Here is an 18,662-nt window from a genome sequence, read left to right on the forward strand (position 1 = left end):
TAAGACTGTTCTTAGAAACAAGAGATGAGAAAACACAAATCAGTATTCGATTATTTTCTTAATTTGGGCAGACAATGCAAATTTGTGATTATTGTGCAAACTTACAGTATTTCCCAATCCCCCAGCACCTTTCATTTTCAAGGAGAAAATAGTTCACCTGTGAACTCTGGGCCCTTGGTGGCTAAGTTCACTGTTTGTATCCCGTTTTATAACTTCACATTGGGAATCTGTTTCTTCTGATTGGTATGGCTGAAGATGCAAAGCAAAGGTGGAGAAAACTTTATATCCTAGAATTCAAAGTGTTTATACTGTAGTAAACATTCAAATGTTACATTTCCTGCTAAATAGCAACTAAGAATACAGTCTTGGAAAACAAAGCATTTCATTTTTTTGGAAATCGGAAGGAAAATCCTTTAAAACAGGGTGATCCATGTTGGAATACTAATGATTTGATCCTGGGGTCTGAGGCACGTTAACAGCTGTAATGGCCTTGGATTAAGAGCTGTTTTACTGGTGAACCCTACATTTTGGGGGGAATTATAGCAATAAATTGACATCCTGAATAACATGAAGTAAAACTGTATTTTAAGCTCATGTCGTGGTATAAATGAGTATATTAAAAATGTACAATTTGTAACATGCACACTTCATTTGGGCACTGAACAATTGTTTTTCTGAACTGCTGACATTGATGGAGTACATTCAGAATATCTGCTTTTAAAATTTGTTTCAATAAACTCGTCTGTCAAGGAGCTGTTGCAGTGCAACTCGATAAGTTTTATTCCTTTAAGTTGTGAAGGAAAAAATACGCATGCTAACTATTTTTGTCATCTCAGACTTTAGCTTTTTTTTCTAATATAGCATATACAAAGCTGCATTTAAGTTTTTGAAGGTGTGTAAGTGCAGTTTCAGTAGGTGTGCATCACTACCGGGGCTCCAAACCTTGAGTTGTCTCCATGAGACAACTTTAAATGCTGTCGTTAAAAATGGAGGCATTTTGCTCTAGTTTGGATAATGATAGAATAAGGAAGAGGTAAAGAAAATATCTTCCTTCTAATTTTGTTATAAATTACAGCTATGGAAAATCTTTTTTTTTTTTTTTTTTTTTTTTTTTTTTTTTTTTTTTCGGAGTAGGTTGTAGTCATTTTCTTAATTGATTCCTTAGAAGACCGGGTAGTCATACTGCACTTAGCCCATCTTCCTTCTCATACATTGCTGCTGTGTGTCTGTGATGTTTAAGCTGATGCACACTGCAGGAATTTCTCCTTTTCATATTTATATGTCATACTTGGAGAGCAGTGCACAGAAATTTGCAAAGTATTGTTATGAGTGATGAGTAATGTATTTGAATGGCTAGGATTGCCTTGGTACTTAAAGACTTCATGTAAATGCTGATATGCAGTTTCATTTATAAACAAAAGAACTTCCATTTCTGCCCTTCTTCAGCCATTTCTCTTATGCGTTGACCCAAATTAAATGCTTGTAACAAAGCAGTTGCACGTCATGAAATGGTCTTCAAAAATGTTATACATTGCTGCTTGGTTGAGTGGACTGCTCTAAAATTGAGCAGGTCAGCACGCTTGCTTTAAAATTACTTCTTCCATGGTTGACTGTGTTATCTTAGCATTCACCATCAAAATCAGTACACATAATTATATTCAGAGACTGTCCTGGAAGATAATAAAATCACTTATGACATGACAATCTTAGTTCTACTCAAAACTCTGCAAGGTCTCTTGAGATCTAGTAACCTCTTCAGTAGTTAGCATTGTCTAGAAACAGGAAAGATGTATAACACTGCATGTAAAATTTGGGGGCATTCTGAATTGTGATGCACAGGATAATGTTACAGGATGGTTACAATTATTTTATTGCATTACTACCTTATGATGCAATTATTTTTGTAGAATTGTAGGTATTACATAATTACCTTTTCCCTAAAAGTCATCACTAGCAAAGATAAAAACCTTGTCCTTTGTTATTATGGCCAACAAATTGAAAAGTCAATATTTAAAATGGAAAAGTGAGAAGAAAATTTGTACTTGTACATGGAGCCATGTGGTTCCTCTTTTTCTTCCTTTCAGCTGCCTCTCGCTTTCTGCAAAAGTTTGCTGTTGTTCTGCTTTTAGTTCAGAGTTATTCTACGAAAAACACATATTAGAAGGAACACTAAATATACATATGTAAGATAAAGGGAAGAGAGGATGTGCACCTGCAGTTTTTTATATGGTATAGTGCTTTGGTGTAGTGGCTTCATGAGCTACATTTCAGCTGGCTGCACTCTCCTTTTATGAGTGATAGAGCTAAAAAGCAATCCCCCAAGTTTGTTAGTTGCCTCAGTGAAAATTAAACATTCCTGCAAAAGTCTGATGTGTTCAGAAAAGGGAACTGTGAGGTGGCTTCAGAAATGATTGCTGCAAGAAAGACGGTTGAGGTTTTCTGGGAAACTCAATAGAATGGATCAGAGATGAGTGTTCTTCCCTTGCATATCATACTCCAAACTAAATTTTTGATACCTTGCCATGCAATATTGGTTGGATTTATCTGCAGAATTAAGCATTGTTTCTTGTTCAAGAGTACTTAATTTTTGTATGAAATTAAAAATCTGGCCATAAATATTCAGAAATGGGTGAACAGAAATAAAACAGAGATAAACATATTTAATAATCCAAGAGTCTACCATTTAAATCCTGCTCCAAGTGATGACTTACAGTTTTTTTTCATACATGTGGAATGTCAATGTCCCATTGACTCCACTATTGTGATTTATGTGCATATTTAAATGTTTTCATACATAGATGTATCTCCAAGACTCACTGTGATATTCCTCACACATATGTAAACCCATATTTTCATAGCCTAAATTTCAACAAAGCTCTTGAGTACTGTCTTATTTTCTGCCTTAAGATTTAAGTGATACCTTGCCAACTACCTCTGGCACTTGCTCCTGTTCAACTCTATGCAGCTACTGACTGCCCAGCCCTCCCATTTGTCAAGCACTCTCTGTAAAGCCTCTCTACCCTCAAGAGTCAACAGCTCCTCCCAGCTCAGTGTTGTCCAAAAACGTAACCAGTATACCTTCAATTTCTACACACATCCAAGTTGTTTATTAAAATATTGAAGCGGCCATCAAATGGAACCCTGTGAAATCCCGCCAGTGACTGGCCACTATTCTGACAGAAGCCCATTCATTATAACCCTTTGAGCCTGGCCCATCAGCTAGGTGTTCACCCATTACGTGATATTTTTGCCTAGCCATACGCTGGACATTTTGTCCAGGAGCATACTGGGCTTTGCAGAAAGCTAAAGTATTACATCTACTGGCTTCCCATGGTCAACTAGTTGGGTAACCTTGTCCTGTAAGGAAATTAAGCGAGTTAAACGGGACTTTGTGAATTCTACTTCTCTTTATTTTATGACGAAGCTCCCGAATCTGTTCTGTAGTCTCTGCAGCTTGTAACGAAACTCGGCACAGCTCAGCAGAGCTCCTGTGAGGCAGCACTCCTCCTCCACTTACACGCTGGATGGAAATTTCCAAAGCGATGTTTAAGGTCTGGAGGCGAAACTTTTTAGCCTGTCATGCAGCAGCAGGCTTGGCTCGAGCCGCGTCTCAGTGCACAGCGACACGTGCCATGCCCATACCGCACCTTTCGCGCACATCATCCCGATCCCATTCAGGAGCCTGTCCCTGCGGCATTTCTGCCTGCTGTAATAAATAAGGAGCCGGCAGTGGAGCCGATCGGCTTTCAAAGAAGAGAATGCTAAGGGAGAGCGAAGAGAGAACTTCATGGCGTGAGGGGGGGGGGAAGGTATTATTTGTCCATTAGGGCTCGGGTCCCCCTCGACGGTCCTGTACGCGCCCCGACAGGAACCCCCTCCCCTCACCGCCCCCAGGGCAGCCGGAGCGTAACTGTCGCCCCGGCGCCCCCGCCTCACGCCTTTCCCCGACTTCCGGTGGCGGGAGGCGCAATGCGGAAGGGACGGCGGGGCCGGAGCGGAAGTGAGGTTGCCGCCGGCTCCCGCGGCAGGGAGCGGAGCGGGCGGCAGCTGGCGCGGCCGGTGAGGAGGCGCGGGGTCGGCGGCGGGGCGGGTCGGCGGCACAGAGGGCGGCTGTCGGTACGCGGAGGAGTCTGCTCGGCTGTCGCTGTCGCGGGTGTCGAGCTGCGGAGGCGCCGCGGGCGCCAGACAAGATGGAGGCTCTGTTAGCGCCGCGGGCGCCGGGCAGGTGGAGGGGCGGGGGCTGCTCGCCCTGTGCCGGCTGCTTGGGAAGGGAGCGGGGCGGCCGGGACCGGGCTGTGTCGTAGTAGAGGAACAGAAGGTCGGTGCCGCTGTCGGCTCTGAGGTTACCGGCATGGGGCTGGGGAAAGGGTTGGGAGCCTGCTCGTGGCTTTCCGGCAGCTCCTCTCCGCACTGTGCGTTTGTTCGGCTTCAGCCCCTAACGTTTGGGTGAGTTGCTGGTGGACTGCGGTTTGTTATTGCTTTTTTCGTCGCTTCGGAAAAAGGTGTTACCTTTACGGCTTGTCAGAGGTCTGTCTCGTGCGGTGCTGCGATTTTCTAATCGTCAGCCGCTGCGAGGGAGGGCTTAAGTCCAGCCAGAGCCCCGCTTTCATTTATAAAGCCAAATCAAGCGTAGGTTATCGTTTCTGTATGGTCTTCCAAAGCCTCTTAGCAGCTTTACTGTTTGAAATATACTGTCCTCTTGTACAAGGTCAGAATGAACATAAGGCGTTGTAAAACTGAAGCTCCTGGCCTTCTGTGTTCAGCAGAAGGTCGCTGCTACTCTCATGCGTTAGTGGTGACTAAAGGAGAATCTCATCTTCAGCTTCACTGAGAAGAAATCTGTTTTAGGTATTGCAAAAGAAATTCTGGTTGTTCTGGAGGAGGTCTTAAATAAATCCTTTATGCTGCTCTGGGCGATTACGTTTTTGCTACATGGGCATGTTGTCTTTAACTTGTCTTTAGATATATTTGCTTTGAAACATAAGGTAAAACAAGTCTCATGAAGTAGAAAGAGTGAGCGTCTCTTTTTTTTTTTCTTTCCTTTTCTTGTTAGATCTGTAAAATTCTTAGGGAAGAATGGAAGTCAGACCTGTTCAGCAGAAGGTACCTGGAAGCACAGGAAGCTCTCACTAACATCATCTTGTGTTGGACAGGACTGCCACCGATAAAGACAAAATGGCTTTCAGTAAAGGATATCGTGTCTATCACAAGCTGGATCCGCTCCCATTCAGCGTGATAGTGGAAGCCAGAAACAGAGAGGAATGTCTCATGTTTGAATCTGGAGCTGTGGCTGTCCTCTGTAAGTTGTTATGTTTTGATAACTACGGTAAAAATGCTGGCAACGTTGCGTAAGCTGTTTGTTTTTATTTATGACAGCTAAAGAAGAAACAGCAGTTCTGGTTTTTATTTGCTAATGGAGATTCTTCTGATTTAAATGGAAGAAATGTTTCATGTCTTTATCTGTTGGAGAAAGAATTTTACACATTTAATTAGATTTCATCATGAATATGTATTGTCATGTATACAAAATATTCTTCCAATAACTGTCAGTGTCTGCTTATCTTTGGTTCTGAACAATTGTCTGCCTTTGAATACACAATGACTCATTAAAAAGGAAAATCTGTGATGCAGTTTTTATTACAAAGTGCTGTATTCTGAAATGGTACATCATCTTAGTTTGTTATCTCACTTTGTATTATGACTTTCATGGCTTTTTTATTTTTAAATTGATGTTGCACCTGTTTTTAGCCTATCTTTGTAGCCATACTTTGCGTGTTAGTTCGTCTCGTAATAACATCAGTCAATGTTTGGAGCAAGTTGTCATGCACTGCAAGGTTATTTTTACATGCTTTCAGTGATAAATGCATGTTTTTTCAAGTCATAGCTGAAAGGGGGCTCTGAAACAAGAAGTGCAGAAAAGATCCTCAAAGCCTGTAGATAGGGTCTAAAAATGTACTTTGGTTTGTGTTCTTCAGTAAAAAGGCCTGAGCACCAGATTGCAAAGAGTTCCTAGGCTTGTTTTTTATTTTTATGGAAAGCTTGAGTACTGTGGATATACTTCTTTTGAAAGAATCAGTTTTTGATGAGTTAACCCTGGTGCCTGGAGGTTGTGATGCATTGCCTGCAGCCTTACAGGGCTCACAGGTGGGTGGTTATCTCTCCATAGGCTGCTCTGGCCCAGAGAGGGTAGAGTGGGCTGAGCTGCAGCGTGTCCCCTCCTACAGCAAGGCTGAAGTTTAGAAGTGGGAGTTCCAAAGCGGGATTGGAGATACGTTCCCTTATCTTTGGTATTTGCAATTGTTTGTATGCCTAATGTGTTTGTGGGCTGTGGTGTTGTCTGTTAATGAGGCACCTGGCTGTCCCTGTGTCTTGCAAGTTAAGTGCTTCGAAGTCAGGGCATACTTTGTGCTGAACTGGCTGCGTGAGCTAGTGCTCTCCAGCTTGTGTCTCAATCTGTGCCTTAGTTAATGAGCCTTTTGGACAAGCTGCCATGATCAGTCTAGCAGTGGGACGTGCTAGCACTGTTGGCATTACAAATGAAATTAACTCATATGATTATTCAGGTCAAAAACAATGAGTGCTTTCTTCCCATATTTTGAGAATTGTTTTTAACTGATACAGTTTCTTCTTATATATATGTAAGTTATCTTGCCAGCAGTATTTGAAAAGTATTGTGTAGTGTGGTTTGGGCTTGAAGTAAGTGTCTTAGCATGAAACTAGAAAACATGCTTAGTGAGATCAGTACAGTATGGGAAGAACGTTGTGAAGATTTATGGAAAGATTTTATTTTAGTATTTGTTCAGTAATTAGTGCATTTGTTTAAGGTACTTAAGGAGGAATCTATTCAAAGTAATATATTCATGGAAGTTATGCTCAAAAAATCAAATGAGTTAAAGACCTCTTGTGCTGTGATATAATCATAGAATCATAGAATCACCAAGGTTGGAAAAGACCTAAAAGATCATCCAGTCCAACTGTTCACCTATTACCAATAGCTCCCACTAAACCATGTATTGCAGATAGATGAGTAGACTGTCTTCTCTAGAAATTCACTATTTATATCTGTGTTGAAGTTCTGCCCTCTCCTATGCTTCGGGTTGTAATTAAACAGGAATTAAAACCCAAAAGAATTTCAGAAGCCTAGCTCTTCTTGGGTACTGTACTTAGTGATAGCGTGTTACTACTTTGTAAGAGTAGTCCTTGGTATTTTGATTGGTAGTTTGCAATATAGTAAATATTTACGCCTCGTTGTAAGTAGTTACTCTAAATACTGTTTTCAGTAACTTAAGATCGTGAACTGCTTACTCTGATAGGTGGGCTTATTTTCCCAATGTGTTAAGCTGTGGCAGTTTGCTTTAATTCATTTAATCCGTGCACCTAAATTCTTTACTGAATAGTTCTTTTAATGGTTGAAATAATCTTGATTTGATAGCAGACTTAGACTATTTTCCTTTTATTCTGCTAGCATTTCACTTTTTTTTTTTTTAACATATGTGTTTCAAGGAGTACAATTATCAGCACTTGGTTAAGGTTTGTTAAGTACTACTCCATCTCTTTATCGATCTCAGAACTTCTGACCGGTTTTGGACAGAAACCACTTGGAAGTTTCTACTCTGTAGCCTCACGAATTTCTGCATGTTGGTACAAACCTACCTTCTCAGCCGATGTTAATGAGAAATTCTGAGAAGATTTTCAAGATGTTTTTAAAAATCCATGTAAACTGGTAGAATAATGGTCATTTATGCATAAATCCAGAACAACATGAATGCAAATTGTTAAAAACTTCCGGTTTTGCTGATGGAAGTAACATCTTTGCGGACTACAAAGAATGACAGTACAGATCTTAGGCTTTTTTTCAAAAGGTTTTATTAAATACTGAAGATTAGTTGTTTAGCCTTACGCCTGATAATAGCTGCTGGCTGGCTGTAAAATGCATAACATATGTACAACCCAGTGAAATGCACTCAGAATCGAAAGTGGTTCATGTGACTCAGTTCTGAGAACCTCAGTGAACCTCATCTTTTGGAATATGCATGCACAGTATTGCAGTAATTAGAACTTGAACTGGGCTGAGAGAAAGGAATGCAAGCTTACCAGTGCCTTAAATGTCATCTTAGTGGAAGTCCATCTGTCATTTTGCTGAGGGAAGGATAAGGGTATTAACTTTCATCCCCTCAGCGTTCAACAAAGCATTGCAAGATAATTCAGGGAGTTTTGTTTGGCCTCTGTATGCAGTGCTCTACAATTCATATGCTGCATGACTTTGCAATGTGTGTTGTATTTGTGCTGAATGTGTTATTCAAGAAGAAAGGAGGAGGGCAGAAGGGGTTGTTCACAGGGGTTATTGTTGCATAATCATTCAGTCTTAAAATGGAAGCAGTCCAAGCCATGCCTGTGCTGGAAGTGCTCTGTGCACTGCTTGTAATGTGCATTAGTCAGTGTTAGTGTGACCAAAAGCTCTGAGAAATACTTTGCTTACCTTACATAAAAATGGTAGTAGAAGACTGAGATAGACTGAATAGAAGACTGACAAAGACTGAGTACCTCTTTGATCAGATCACTCCTAGTAGCAGGTTAACCCAGGATATTGAGGTCTGAAAGGATCCTGCCAGCTTGCTTCTCAAGGCCTTGTAAGAGCATTCGGTTTTAAATGTCAGCAGCTTGACTGTTTCTTTGTTTAGCATTTACCTGGAGGATCTATTTTTTTCATTATTTGGCATGTAAAATAGGTGGTCTATTTATTCTCTGAAACAGGAGTCTTCAATGAGGTACCTTACCCACAGAAATTTCATTGATTAAACAGGAGAGTGTTCTCTTTCCCTGTGCCTCTCTGGTGAGTCACAGCAAAAGGAGTGGGAAGCTGCTTTTACTCCTGTTGCTTGTGATGGGTAAAGGAGAATGTTCTGTCATTTGGGAAAATACTGAGCCCTGAGCACAGAGAACTGCAGCTTTGTGCGCATATTTGGAGTTTAGTCCCATGCAAAGCTGAAAAGAGAGCAGGTGTGAACAGGAAGAGGCACCGTGCCCACCCTGAGCTTTCCATAGAGCTAGATAATGGAAGAACTGTCACAGCCTACGCCTGCTGCGGGTGTCCCAGCACTATCACCCATTCGCATTCCACTTCAAATACTCTGATGCACTGCACTGGGAGGAGAAGTACCAGATAGGTTGTATCTATCCACAGCAGCAGACGGGGGTGTGAGCATTTTGCAAGAGGCTCTGGGTTGGTGATGGTTTAGGAAACTGAGCTACCAAAAAAAGAAACATAGCGACAGATATATTTGAGCGCCGCCCATGTGTGTGCATAATCATAAGGGGGGTAACACAACATGCAACTGTGTGATATATTTTTTTTTTTTTCCTCTTTTTCTTTCTCACAAATAATGCTAGTGCAGCATTTTGAATGGAATCGCATCCCCTTAAAATTAGGGAAGGAGGCTATTTCATTAGAAATCTCTACATGCTGTTTTTCATAATGGAATACTTCAAAATAAGGTTTTATATTTGCATGTATATATCAGTGCATCTGTGTGTCTTTGTATATGTGTGTATATGTGTGTATACATAACCACCCTCCCTCTCATTACTGTTTTGACTAAATGTAATCTTCTGGGCTACACCTACCTGCTGAACAATATCTTAAGATGTTTTGGAAGCTGCAGGGAAGCAGCAGTGATGGTAGACACTGAGTGCAGCCATGCTGCTGGAGGAAGATGTCGTCTGTCCTCCTGTCATCAGAATTTTCTCTCCTTTCAAATCTGCAGAGAAGATGCTCAGCTTATTACTTTCCAGGCATTTCCAACAAAACTACATGATTCAACTAAGACCAAACATGTTAGCCTAGCATGCTTGGAAAAGTTTTTACTTACAGTAAGAATTTTTCTAGGAGATCGGTGGAGGCAGTAATTTTTGTCTGGCATAATGAATTTGAATGGCATAATGGAGCTATAAAAATTTGGTCCCCAATTCTCGAACATTCCCTTTTCAGTGCAGTATGTTTTCATTTCAAAGTTAGCGCTGAAGCAATAGTAAGAGGCTTGGCTTATGCCCTACTAGACTTGCAGTGAATGATGGTTCTTACTAATTAAATGGCTGTTAAAGTTAGTTTACATACTTCTGAAATTACTCTGACATAATTTAGAAAAACTAATTAACGTCTCTACATTTGAGATAGGTTGGAGGATTTACTGCATGCTAGCATGTATTTAAATGGAAAATCTTGTAATTGTACATGGTATTACAAATTAACCTGTGTAGAACTGACTTATACAGGCAAAAAGCTCGCCTTTGTGTAAGATACTTTGTATATTATAATAGAAGCAGTTGGTGGGGGGAGAAAACGAAACACTGTTGTTGATTATTAAAGCCATAGCTTTTGTTTTCACTGAAAAACATGTACTTGGGTCAGAAAGCTCAAGCCTGATTAAAAACTGTAGGCTGTTAAGTAGGCCAGCTTTATTTTATTTTTTTTCCCAATTTTCAGTGATTAAAAGGTAAGTTTTCTGAAGTTATTAGTAGGGTAAATTTGCACAATATTGAAATATAGTTTTAAAACAACCATTCATTTTATCTGCTAATCTTTTACAAACTTTTTTGCCTTATTTCAAACAGTGTATTTGTTGTGTATTATTTAAATGTAATTGCTAACATCTGGAAATGTCTGTGGATTATTTTCTTTTTCTTTTTTTTCCTTTTTGGGTAGAGGTGATTTGTTATTTGGTAGTTTCTCCCCTCAGTCTGAAGACATCTCTAGATGACAGCATTGTCTATATTTTTATTAGAAATGAAATAATACACCTAATAATTTGAATTAGTCAATAAAATGGGGGAAAAAAGTAATTGTGTGCTAATTCAGAACAGTTCTATTAGTTATGACAGATTTAAATATCAGCTGTCTTCCAGTTTGCTGTGCATCTATTCACATCAATGAAGTATCAAAAGGATCAAAATGGGTCTTCAGTTGGTTGAGTTACAAGTGAAGGTAGTGACTTTAATGTCTCCCATGTATGGTAATATTGAACTATTAGTTTTCATTTAAATTCTGAAATCTTAGTTGTCCTAATTTGACGAAAAGCTTGAAAATCTCCATCTTAAATGCTCAGCTAAAGAATAACAATAATAAAAAAATTTAAAAATCATACATTTTTAAGTTTTGAACATTTTAAAGTAGCAGCTGCATGATTTCTTTTCCCTCTTCTAACTTAAATGAGAATGATCCTGTTTCTGAAGGAGCTGCATGTAATTCCAGGAGGTATCCCATGTTCTAGTTGGAAGTTGTTGCCCTGGTTCACGTGTCAGTGATACCTCGTGAACCATTCAGAAAAGAACTGTAGAGAGCCTAAAGAAGAACTCTTAATGTGACCATAGCTTTACAGTTCTTGTAAAAATTGTGAAACTTTTTTTTTTTTAAAGGGAATTAAGCAGAATGGATTGTGCACCTGAAGTTGTCCCAGAGGCAGGGTTTTTAATGGAGTTTCCTTTGTGTAGCAGTAAGACAGCTGATATAATCCCTGTAAAACAGTTTAGTTAGTCACCTTTCTTAAATGCGAGTCATTGGCTGATAAGATGCGATATTGCGGATACACACAAGTGAGACATGGCCATTTAAAAAATACTATGGCCTATTAATTTTTAATAAGTATGACTTGTTTTATTCCTTTTCTCTTGACACTGCAAAGAGTCTTGATGGCTTTCAGTAAGACTGCATTAAAACTTGACTTGAAAACCACATTAAAGATGTTGTGGTTTTGTTGTCTTTTTATTCTATTAAATAACAAGTAATAGAAGAATACTGCCTCATAGTATTTTCTTTCCATCTTTATACGCAGACACTTAAGTTATGTCTACTGTTAAGTGCCACGTACTTTGTAATTTAGAAATCTGTGAACTTCTGCATTGCAGATGAAGGTTGTCATTCTAACTGCAGATTTCTGTCTTCAGAAGTTGTATGCCTTGACTCATTCTTCGTAGTGTTTGTTTAGCTTGTTTTATTTTGCTCAGATAGCTTCAATATTTGCTTACATCCAACTAAATATAAATAAATAGAAAGGTCTGTTTCTGAGAGAGAAGTAAACTCGTTAATTTGCAGGAGTTTCTGCTTTCTTTGAGCAGATGTTTATATCAGCTGTGCGTTTTTCAAGGTATGGAGCTCATAAATCAAAGTCAAAGGGGTTCTCATGGCTGCAGGCCAGCCCATCATTTGGGAAGAGATGTTCTCATTTGTTAAAAATGTTGCAGAAGAAATGAGGAAACACTCTTGGAAACGTCGTCTTCTTCTGTCAGGATTGCCTCAGCTTTGCCTTGGTTTGACTTCTGTGCAGTTCACGCAGCTGGTGATTCCAGCTTTTGGTAGAGAGAAGTGGTGTTTGGCTTTGCATACTCTAGATACAACGTACTATAAAGATGAAGTCTTGTCCACATAACTTTGTTATTTCATATGCTCTTCTGCATCCAGCATTATCTGAAGGCTTTGTGCATTCTGAATGAAGTGAGAGGGAGCAGATCTTCAAAAGTTGTAGGGAGAAATCAAATAGTTCCAGAGCATTTCTCTTGTTGTTCAGCCTGTTAGTACTGAGGGAGATAAAGACCCACAAATTTAACTTAAGCATCATCAGAAATGGGAAATGCTATGTGCAGCAGCTGTCAATAGTGAATTCCAGTCTGGATCTACTCTGGTCTGACTGGTTGATTGTGTTTGTTTGGTGTTTTGTGGTTTTTCTTGGTGGTTTTTTTTGTTTGTTTGTTTTTGTTTTGTTTTTTACCTTTAGCACCTATGAAATGAAACTCATGCTTTTACTTATTAATGGTGGAGGTACTGGTTTAGCAAATACTTTTCTGTAAATGCGTGATGGCTGAGTGGACTTTTGGTCTAAACCACACGTACAACTACTGTTTTAATAATAACACAGATGGATTTTGTCAGGACACCAGCAGGCTGGTCTCAGGACACCACAGCAGACTTCAGGACCATCAGGCCCTACCCCAGCAAGGCTGCAGCAGGGCTGGGCTACCAAGGCATGTTGATGTCCCACCCGTGTCCAATCCCTGTGGCCCTGGCCATCCCCTCATCAGGCCTGATTCCAAATCTTCTACAGGCTGATGTTGTGGCCTGGCCTCAGCTAGTCTTCATGGAATCTGGAGCTGTTCTCAGTTGCCTTACTCCTTGCCTGGGGCAGTGGGATGGGTCCTGGCCAGTGAGATCCCTGCCTGTAACTCTTGACTGCCAGGGAGCTGCAGGTCCTTACAGTGCCCCCACAGCTCAAGTGAGGAAAAGAAACCAAAAGGGAAAAGAAACAGTTTAGCTGTGGAGGCTTATGTGGTAACCATTTGTTGTCCCTTCAGTGGTTGTGAGTACTGGCTAGTATCAGTCGTCCCTACATCAAAATTCTTTTAAGATTAATGAATGCTGACAATGAGAGGTATCACAGAATATCTTAAAGTAGAAGGGGCCCACAGGGATCAAATCCAGCTCTTTGCCCCACACAGGACTGCCCAAAATTTAAACACTACGTTTGAGTATCATCCAAATGCTTCTTGATCTCCATCAGGCTTGATGCTGTAACCACTTCACTGGTGAGCCTGTTACAAGGCCTGACTGCCCTCTCAGCGTAGAACGTTTAGCTGGTACCCGGCTGGTTCACTCAGTGAGGGAGGACCTTGCCTTAGGATTTCAGTTGTGTTATAAAGCTGTGTGCCTTAGGGGAGGGTGGTACAAATGCGTTGGAGTTAAGCTGCAGAGCTCACACAAGAAAGGTCTTCAGAATCCAGGTTGCTTCTTGTAGGGCATCATGGATGCTGATTTCTTGTGTTTGAAATTCCCCTTGTGCTTGAAGTCCAGTTCTGGGAGGCAGAAATGTGGGAACAGGTGAGGAGGGCCGGAACAGGGTGATCTGAACCTTCTGAGGCATTTGCCACTTTCTTACGTGAATTTTGGCTTTAAAAAAAGACAGCATCAGCCAGTGCGTGAGAGAGAAGTACTTAAGCTCTGACTGTGGAAGAGTTCACACTTAGGCATACTGTAATTGAAAACCATAGCATAAAACCTAGGTGCTTTGGGATAGTGCCTGGGAACTTGGCTGAGATTATAATAGTTGACTGGCTACAGTAGGTTTTTCTGGTTTCATTTTCTCTTTGTTTTTGCCACCTTTTAGTGCTTTATTAGTCTCTCTTGGCTTTCTTTATAGATCTGAATTTGCAAAGCCCACACTACTTAATTCACTTCAGGCATTTATTTATTGAGGCTTAGCAAGGAGAACAGGCGCTCTGTGCAATGACAAAAACAGAGTTAATCCACAGAAGACAAAAAAGCCATTGTTTTATGATATTGTTAAATGCTGCCAAGCTCCCCTAAGGAAAAACCCTGCAAAAAGATATTAGTTGGAAAGAAAACCTCATCTATCCTTAATAATTTGAAATGCGGAGGAATACAGCAGTTTTCTGCCTACCAAAAGATGAGTTTAGAAGAGTGCATTAATCTCACTGAATGCATTATGGAAAAATGGATTGGAAGTTTGAGAGTTGTTCTTCCCAGCCTGATAGTGTTCTAGTTAAGCAAAATATGGTGATGCTGATAAAATCACTTTGTAAGCAGTGTGTTTGTATTAGCTGTGATTTGTAACACTGTGGATGAGGATGAGGATTTGGGGAAGAATGCTGCTTCTACAATTCTCTTTTTCTTTGTTTCTAGATTCCAGAATACAGTGTAAATAGTTGAAGAAGGATTTTTTTTAAAGTGCATTTTATATATTGAGCTAGCTTGGATTTCAGACTGAGGTTAAATAATTGTTTCATCTATAGAGTGGATTAGAATCTCCGTTTAAAAAAAACTGGCAGACATTTAAACAAAAGGCATATAAACTGGTGCATGGGCAGTGCTGTGCTAAGCTTAGGAACACTCAATAGGAAGATTCACAACAGCTGTTTTAAAGAAAAGATAGCTAACATGAAATAGGACACAACATTGTGCCAGAGCAGGTGTTTCAATTTACACTTTTCCTTGTGTTGATAGTGAATCGAAGTGAAAATTTACTATTTTTGAGGAAGGAGAAGGTGCTGATCCTTGATGACCTGCAAATCTCAATTGATCCAGTGGCACAGCTGGAATTGTCAGCCCTTGTGCTTCAGGAGCAGACTCAGTCACGAGCAGCAGCTCAGGACAGGTGGGATCCTGTTTCTGCTGTGCTCTGCAGGCTGTTGCCTGGCTCCACTGCCAACCTTGTTTGCCTGGTTTTTCGAGAGCTGATTAGAGTTCTAAAGTATGTACACTAAAATTAACTCCTAGGTAAGTAATAGCAGATATACTTCAATTTCTTCTAAAATCCTACAAGTCCAATTTTTTTTTCTGTGGAAAAAGACTTGGATTTTAGATACTGTCATCTTTTGGCCTCAGAAGACTTACAGTTTCCTTGGAATATAGAGAAATCTGATTGAAATATGTTTGGGATGATCTAGTTTTCTGGAAATAATATTATCATTTCATATTTTTATTCTTGGAGAGTATGGATTTATTTATTCAGAAATAAAAAGCATTTAGCACTACCTTAATTTCAAAAGAACATTCTCATGGAAATAATTTGCTTGTGGTTTTGATTCTTTTTATGTTAGGAGGTGGTAATGTTAATACCTATCACTTGAGGATTATGCACGTTTCTTTTTGGGGGGCCTAAAAATATGGAGTATCATACATTGTCGTAAAATCAAATACTCATTTTTCACTATAAAATGCCATGTGCTCATAAATTCTGATTTCTTTCCTGCAGTTGTATGTTAGCGCTATAGCTGTACTTACTTGGATTTTCAGTTTAGAGCAGATTCATTGTCCACACCATAGCGTGCAGTCCTTAACGTCATAAAACCTTTTGTTTTATCTTCATAGCATCTGCAGAAAAAGATACAATCAAGAATACCTACTCCAAAGTAATGGATGCATATGGGCTTCTGGGAGTATTAAGATTAAACCTAGGTGAGTAAGCTTATCTAAAACTTTAATTTCTCATTTGGGAAAGAAAACTGTGTTGCTTCTGCAAAACTGAACAGCTTAGCATCTCCGGAACAGGAGCTGTGCTTGCTTTTTTTCTTTTGTCTCTGTAGGGTAACTTGCAAGTTTGGAGTGCTCCCAGAAATGAGGGAGTGGACAAAAATAACTTCCTTTTTCGCAATCCCTGTTACTTTCAACGTAGTTTCTCCTATTTGTGTTTCCTTCTATTCTGTTGAAGTTGAGAATGACTTCTTCGTGTTAATAACTTTCTCAGCCAAGTCAGGGTCAGATTGTGTGCACTGAAGAATATGAATATGTCAGCATCACAGTCTAAGATCAATTCTCTTACATGTGCCTTTTTTGCTCTTCCAGGGGACACGTTGCTGCATTATTTGGTTCTAGTAACAGGATGCATGTCTGTGGGAAAGATTCAAGACTCCGAAGTCTTTCGAGTTACCTCCACTGAGTTCGTATCGTTACGAATCGAGTCAACAGATGAAGATCGTATTTCAGAAGTGCGCAAAGTTTTGAATTCAGGCAACTTTTATTTTGCGTGGTCTGCCACTGGTGTCAGCTTAGATCTTAGTCTCAATGCTCACCGCAGCATGCAAGAGCACACCACTGACAACAGGTTTTTCTGGTGAGTTCACAGTGTGCTTTATCAGAGGTTCTTTAGATTTAGATCAGACGTTCTGTAGATTAATGTATGTCTGTGCAAACTAAGCTGTGCTAAGTCTTCAACTCTGTTTTCATCAGCTCTTAAATGTAGGCCTCGCAAATAGTAATTAGCTACAGAGCATCATTTTAACTCTGAGGACATAAGTATGATGATCTTAGTGATATCATGTTCTGTGGCCACTTGGTATTTCCTAATTGGATGAGACAGATTTTTACTGCTTCTGATACGGTACTTTGATCTGAACAGTCTTTGTGATGTGATGTTTCAGCTTTGGTGTCTTTTAGTTCTTCATAAGTATGTTGATTTTTTTAAAATGAGTGAGTAATGGAACTTCGACAAAAATCGAATCTTAAGAGCATTCTGGATGCTGAAATGGTGGGGGTTTTTAACATGTACTTTCCAAATGAGTTTTCATGTATTGAAGGGCTGTAAAAGTTTTATCACATGGGTAATTGTGTTGTTGCTAATTTTGCTGAAACAGAGCAGGTATGTTACACTACAATACACATTGCTTGGCCACTGAACTTACTATCATTTTGCAGAATATCTTTCAATAAGATACAAGGTTTTCACACAAAATTCTTGATTAAGGGAATACTGCTGCTTCTGCCAATAAGCAGAAGGTGATCATCCCCTCATATTCAGCACTTGTGAGGCTGTGTGTACTGGGTCCAGTTTTGGTTTCTTCACTACAATAAATGTATTGAGACCTGGAGTGTGTCCAGAGAAGGGCAGTGAAGCTGTGAGGGGTCTGGAGTGCAAGTTTGATTGGGAGTGTTTGAGGGAGCTGGAGTTGTTCAGCCTGAAGAAGAGGAGGCTCAGGGGAGACCTCGTAGCACTCTACAATTGGCAGAAAGGAGGTTGTGGCAAGATGGGTGTCAGGCTTTTCTTGCAGGTAATAGCAATGGGACGAGGTAATGGCCTCAAGTTGTGCCAGAGAAGGTTCAGGTTGGACAGTAGGAAACATTTCTTTTCAGAAGGGCTGGTTGTGCATTGGAACAGGCTTTCCAGGGAGAGCATGGAGGCATTCAGTAAACGTGTAGATATGGCAGTTAGGGGCATGTTTTACTGGGGATGGGTCAATGATTGGACTATTATCTTACTATTTTTTTCCATTCTTAATGATTTTGTGATTCTATGAAATAATGCCGGTGATGCATTCTGAACTTTAGAAAAGGTGAACAAATTCTGCTCACCTATTTTTCAGTCTTGTTTAAAAAGCATGCTACCAAGTCTTCAGGACCCTTCCAATGGTCATAGACACACGTGTAATTTTCAACAAGTGAAAAACTATCTCTTTGCTCTCTTTTCTATTCAATATGCAAGGCCTGGAATACTGTTGCCACTGTTTTGTTCAGATAGAGGAGCATGATCAGATTGTTATGTTAAAGCAAATATGTGTATCAGTACTGAAAATGAGTTGTAGTCTTCAGCGACTTACATGTTAAAGTAGATTTAAAGGAATTAAGGGATCCTAGCTATTTATCTTTGTATCTGGAAAAGGGCTGTTTGTAGGTCAGTATTTCAAGGCGTGGTGGTGTGTGCTGATCCTGTCCAAATCAGATTGGCCTTGCATTTTGTCCCTTGATGTAAAACTTCTCAGCTTTTGTTGTTGGTTTTTTTTTTTCCCCAGTAAGAATCATTCTTAATAGGAGGAAGATGAATTATCACAGATTCCAAGACCAAATATTCTGATTATGCATTTCAGTGAGCTCTTGTGGGCTTTTTCTATTCAAAAGTCCCAGTCTCAAGTTGCCCAGGGAGGAATGTTGTTCATTTTCTTACCCTTCTATTGTAATGCATCCATGTACTTCTTTGTAAAATGAAAGTATTCACATGATTTGAATGTTAATGAATATTTTTTAAAGCAGCTCATGTGTTTGATTAGTTGCAGGTTTACTTTATTTTATTTTTTCTTACTTAGAAGTTTAGAATGAAAAGGCTGAAATTAAAATAAATACTTTCAGCCATTACACCAAACTTTATTTTCAATTGTGTTAGAATTTT

The 18,662-nt window shown here is 39.8% G+C and overlaps 1 protein-coding gene across 1 annotated transcript in view; it reads left to right on the forward strand.

Moving 5' to 3' along the window:
• Nucleotides 1-5,175: 5,175 nt before the first annotated feature.
• Nucleotides 5,176-18,662, forward strand: part of SYNJ1 (synaptojanin 1) — a gene marked incomplete at both ends in the record, with an annotated part of 57,055 nt that continues 43,568 nt past the window's right edge. The window contains 3 exons of the mRNA XM_079543107.1: nt 5,176-5,299; nt 15,875-15,961; nt 16,349-16,616. Coding sequence (XP_079399233.1) covers nt 5,176-5,299; nt 15,875-15,961; nt 16,349-16,616 — 479 coding nt within the window. The remainder of the gene's footprint in view (nt 5,300-15,874; nt 15,962-16,348; nt 16,617-18,662) is intronic.

Source organism: Tetrao urogallus (genome assembly GCF_951394365.1).
Source record: "Tetrao urogallus genome assembly, chromosome: 1".
Classification (NCBI taxonomy): Eukaryota; Metazoa; Chordata; class Aves; order Galliformes; family Phasianidae; genus Tetrao; species Tetrao urogallus.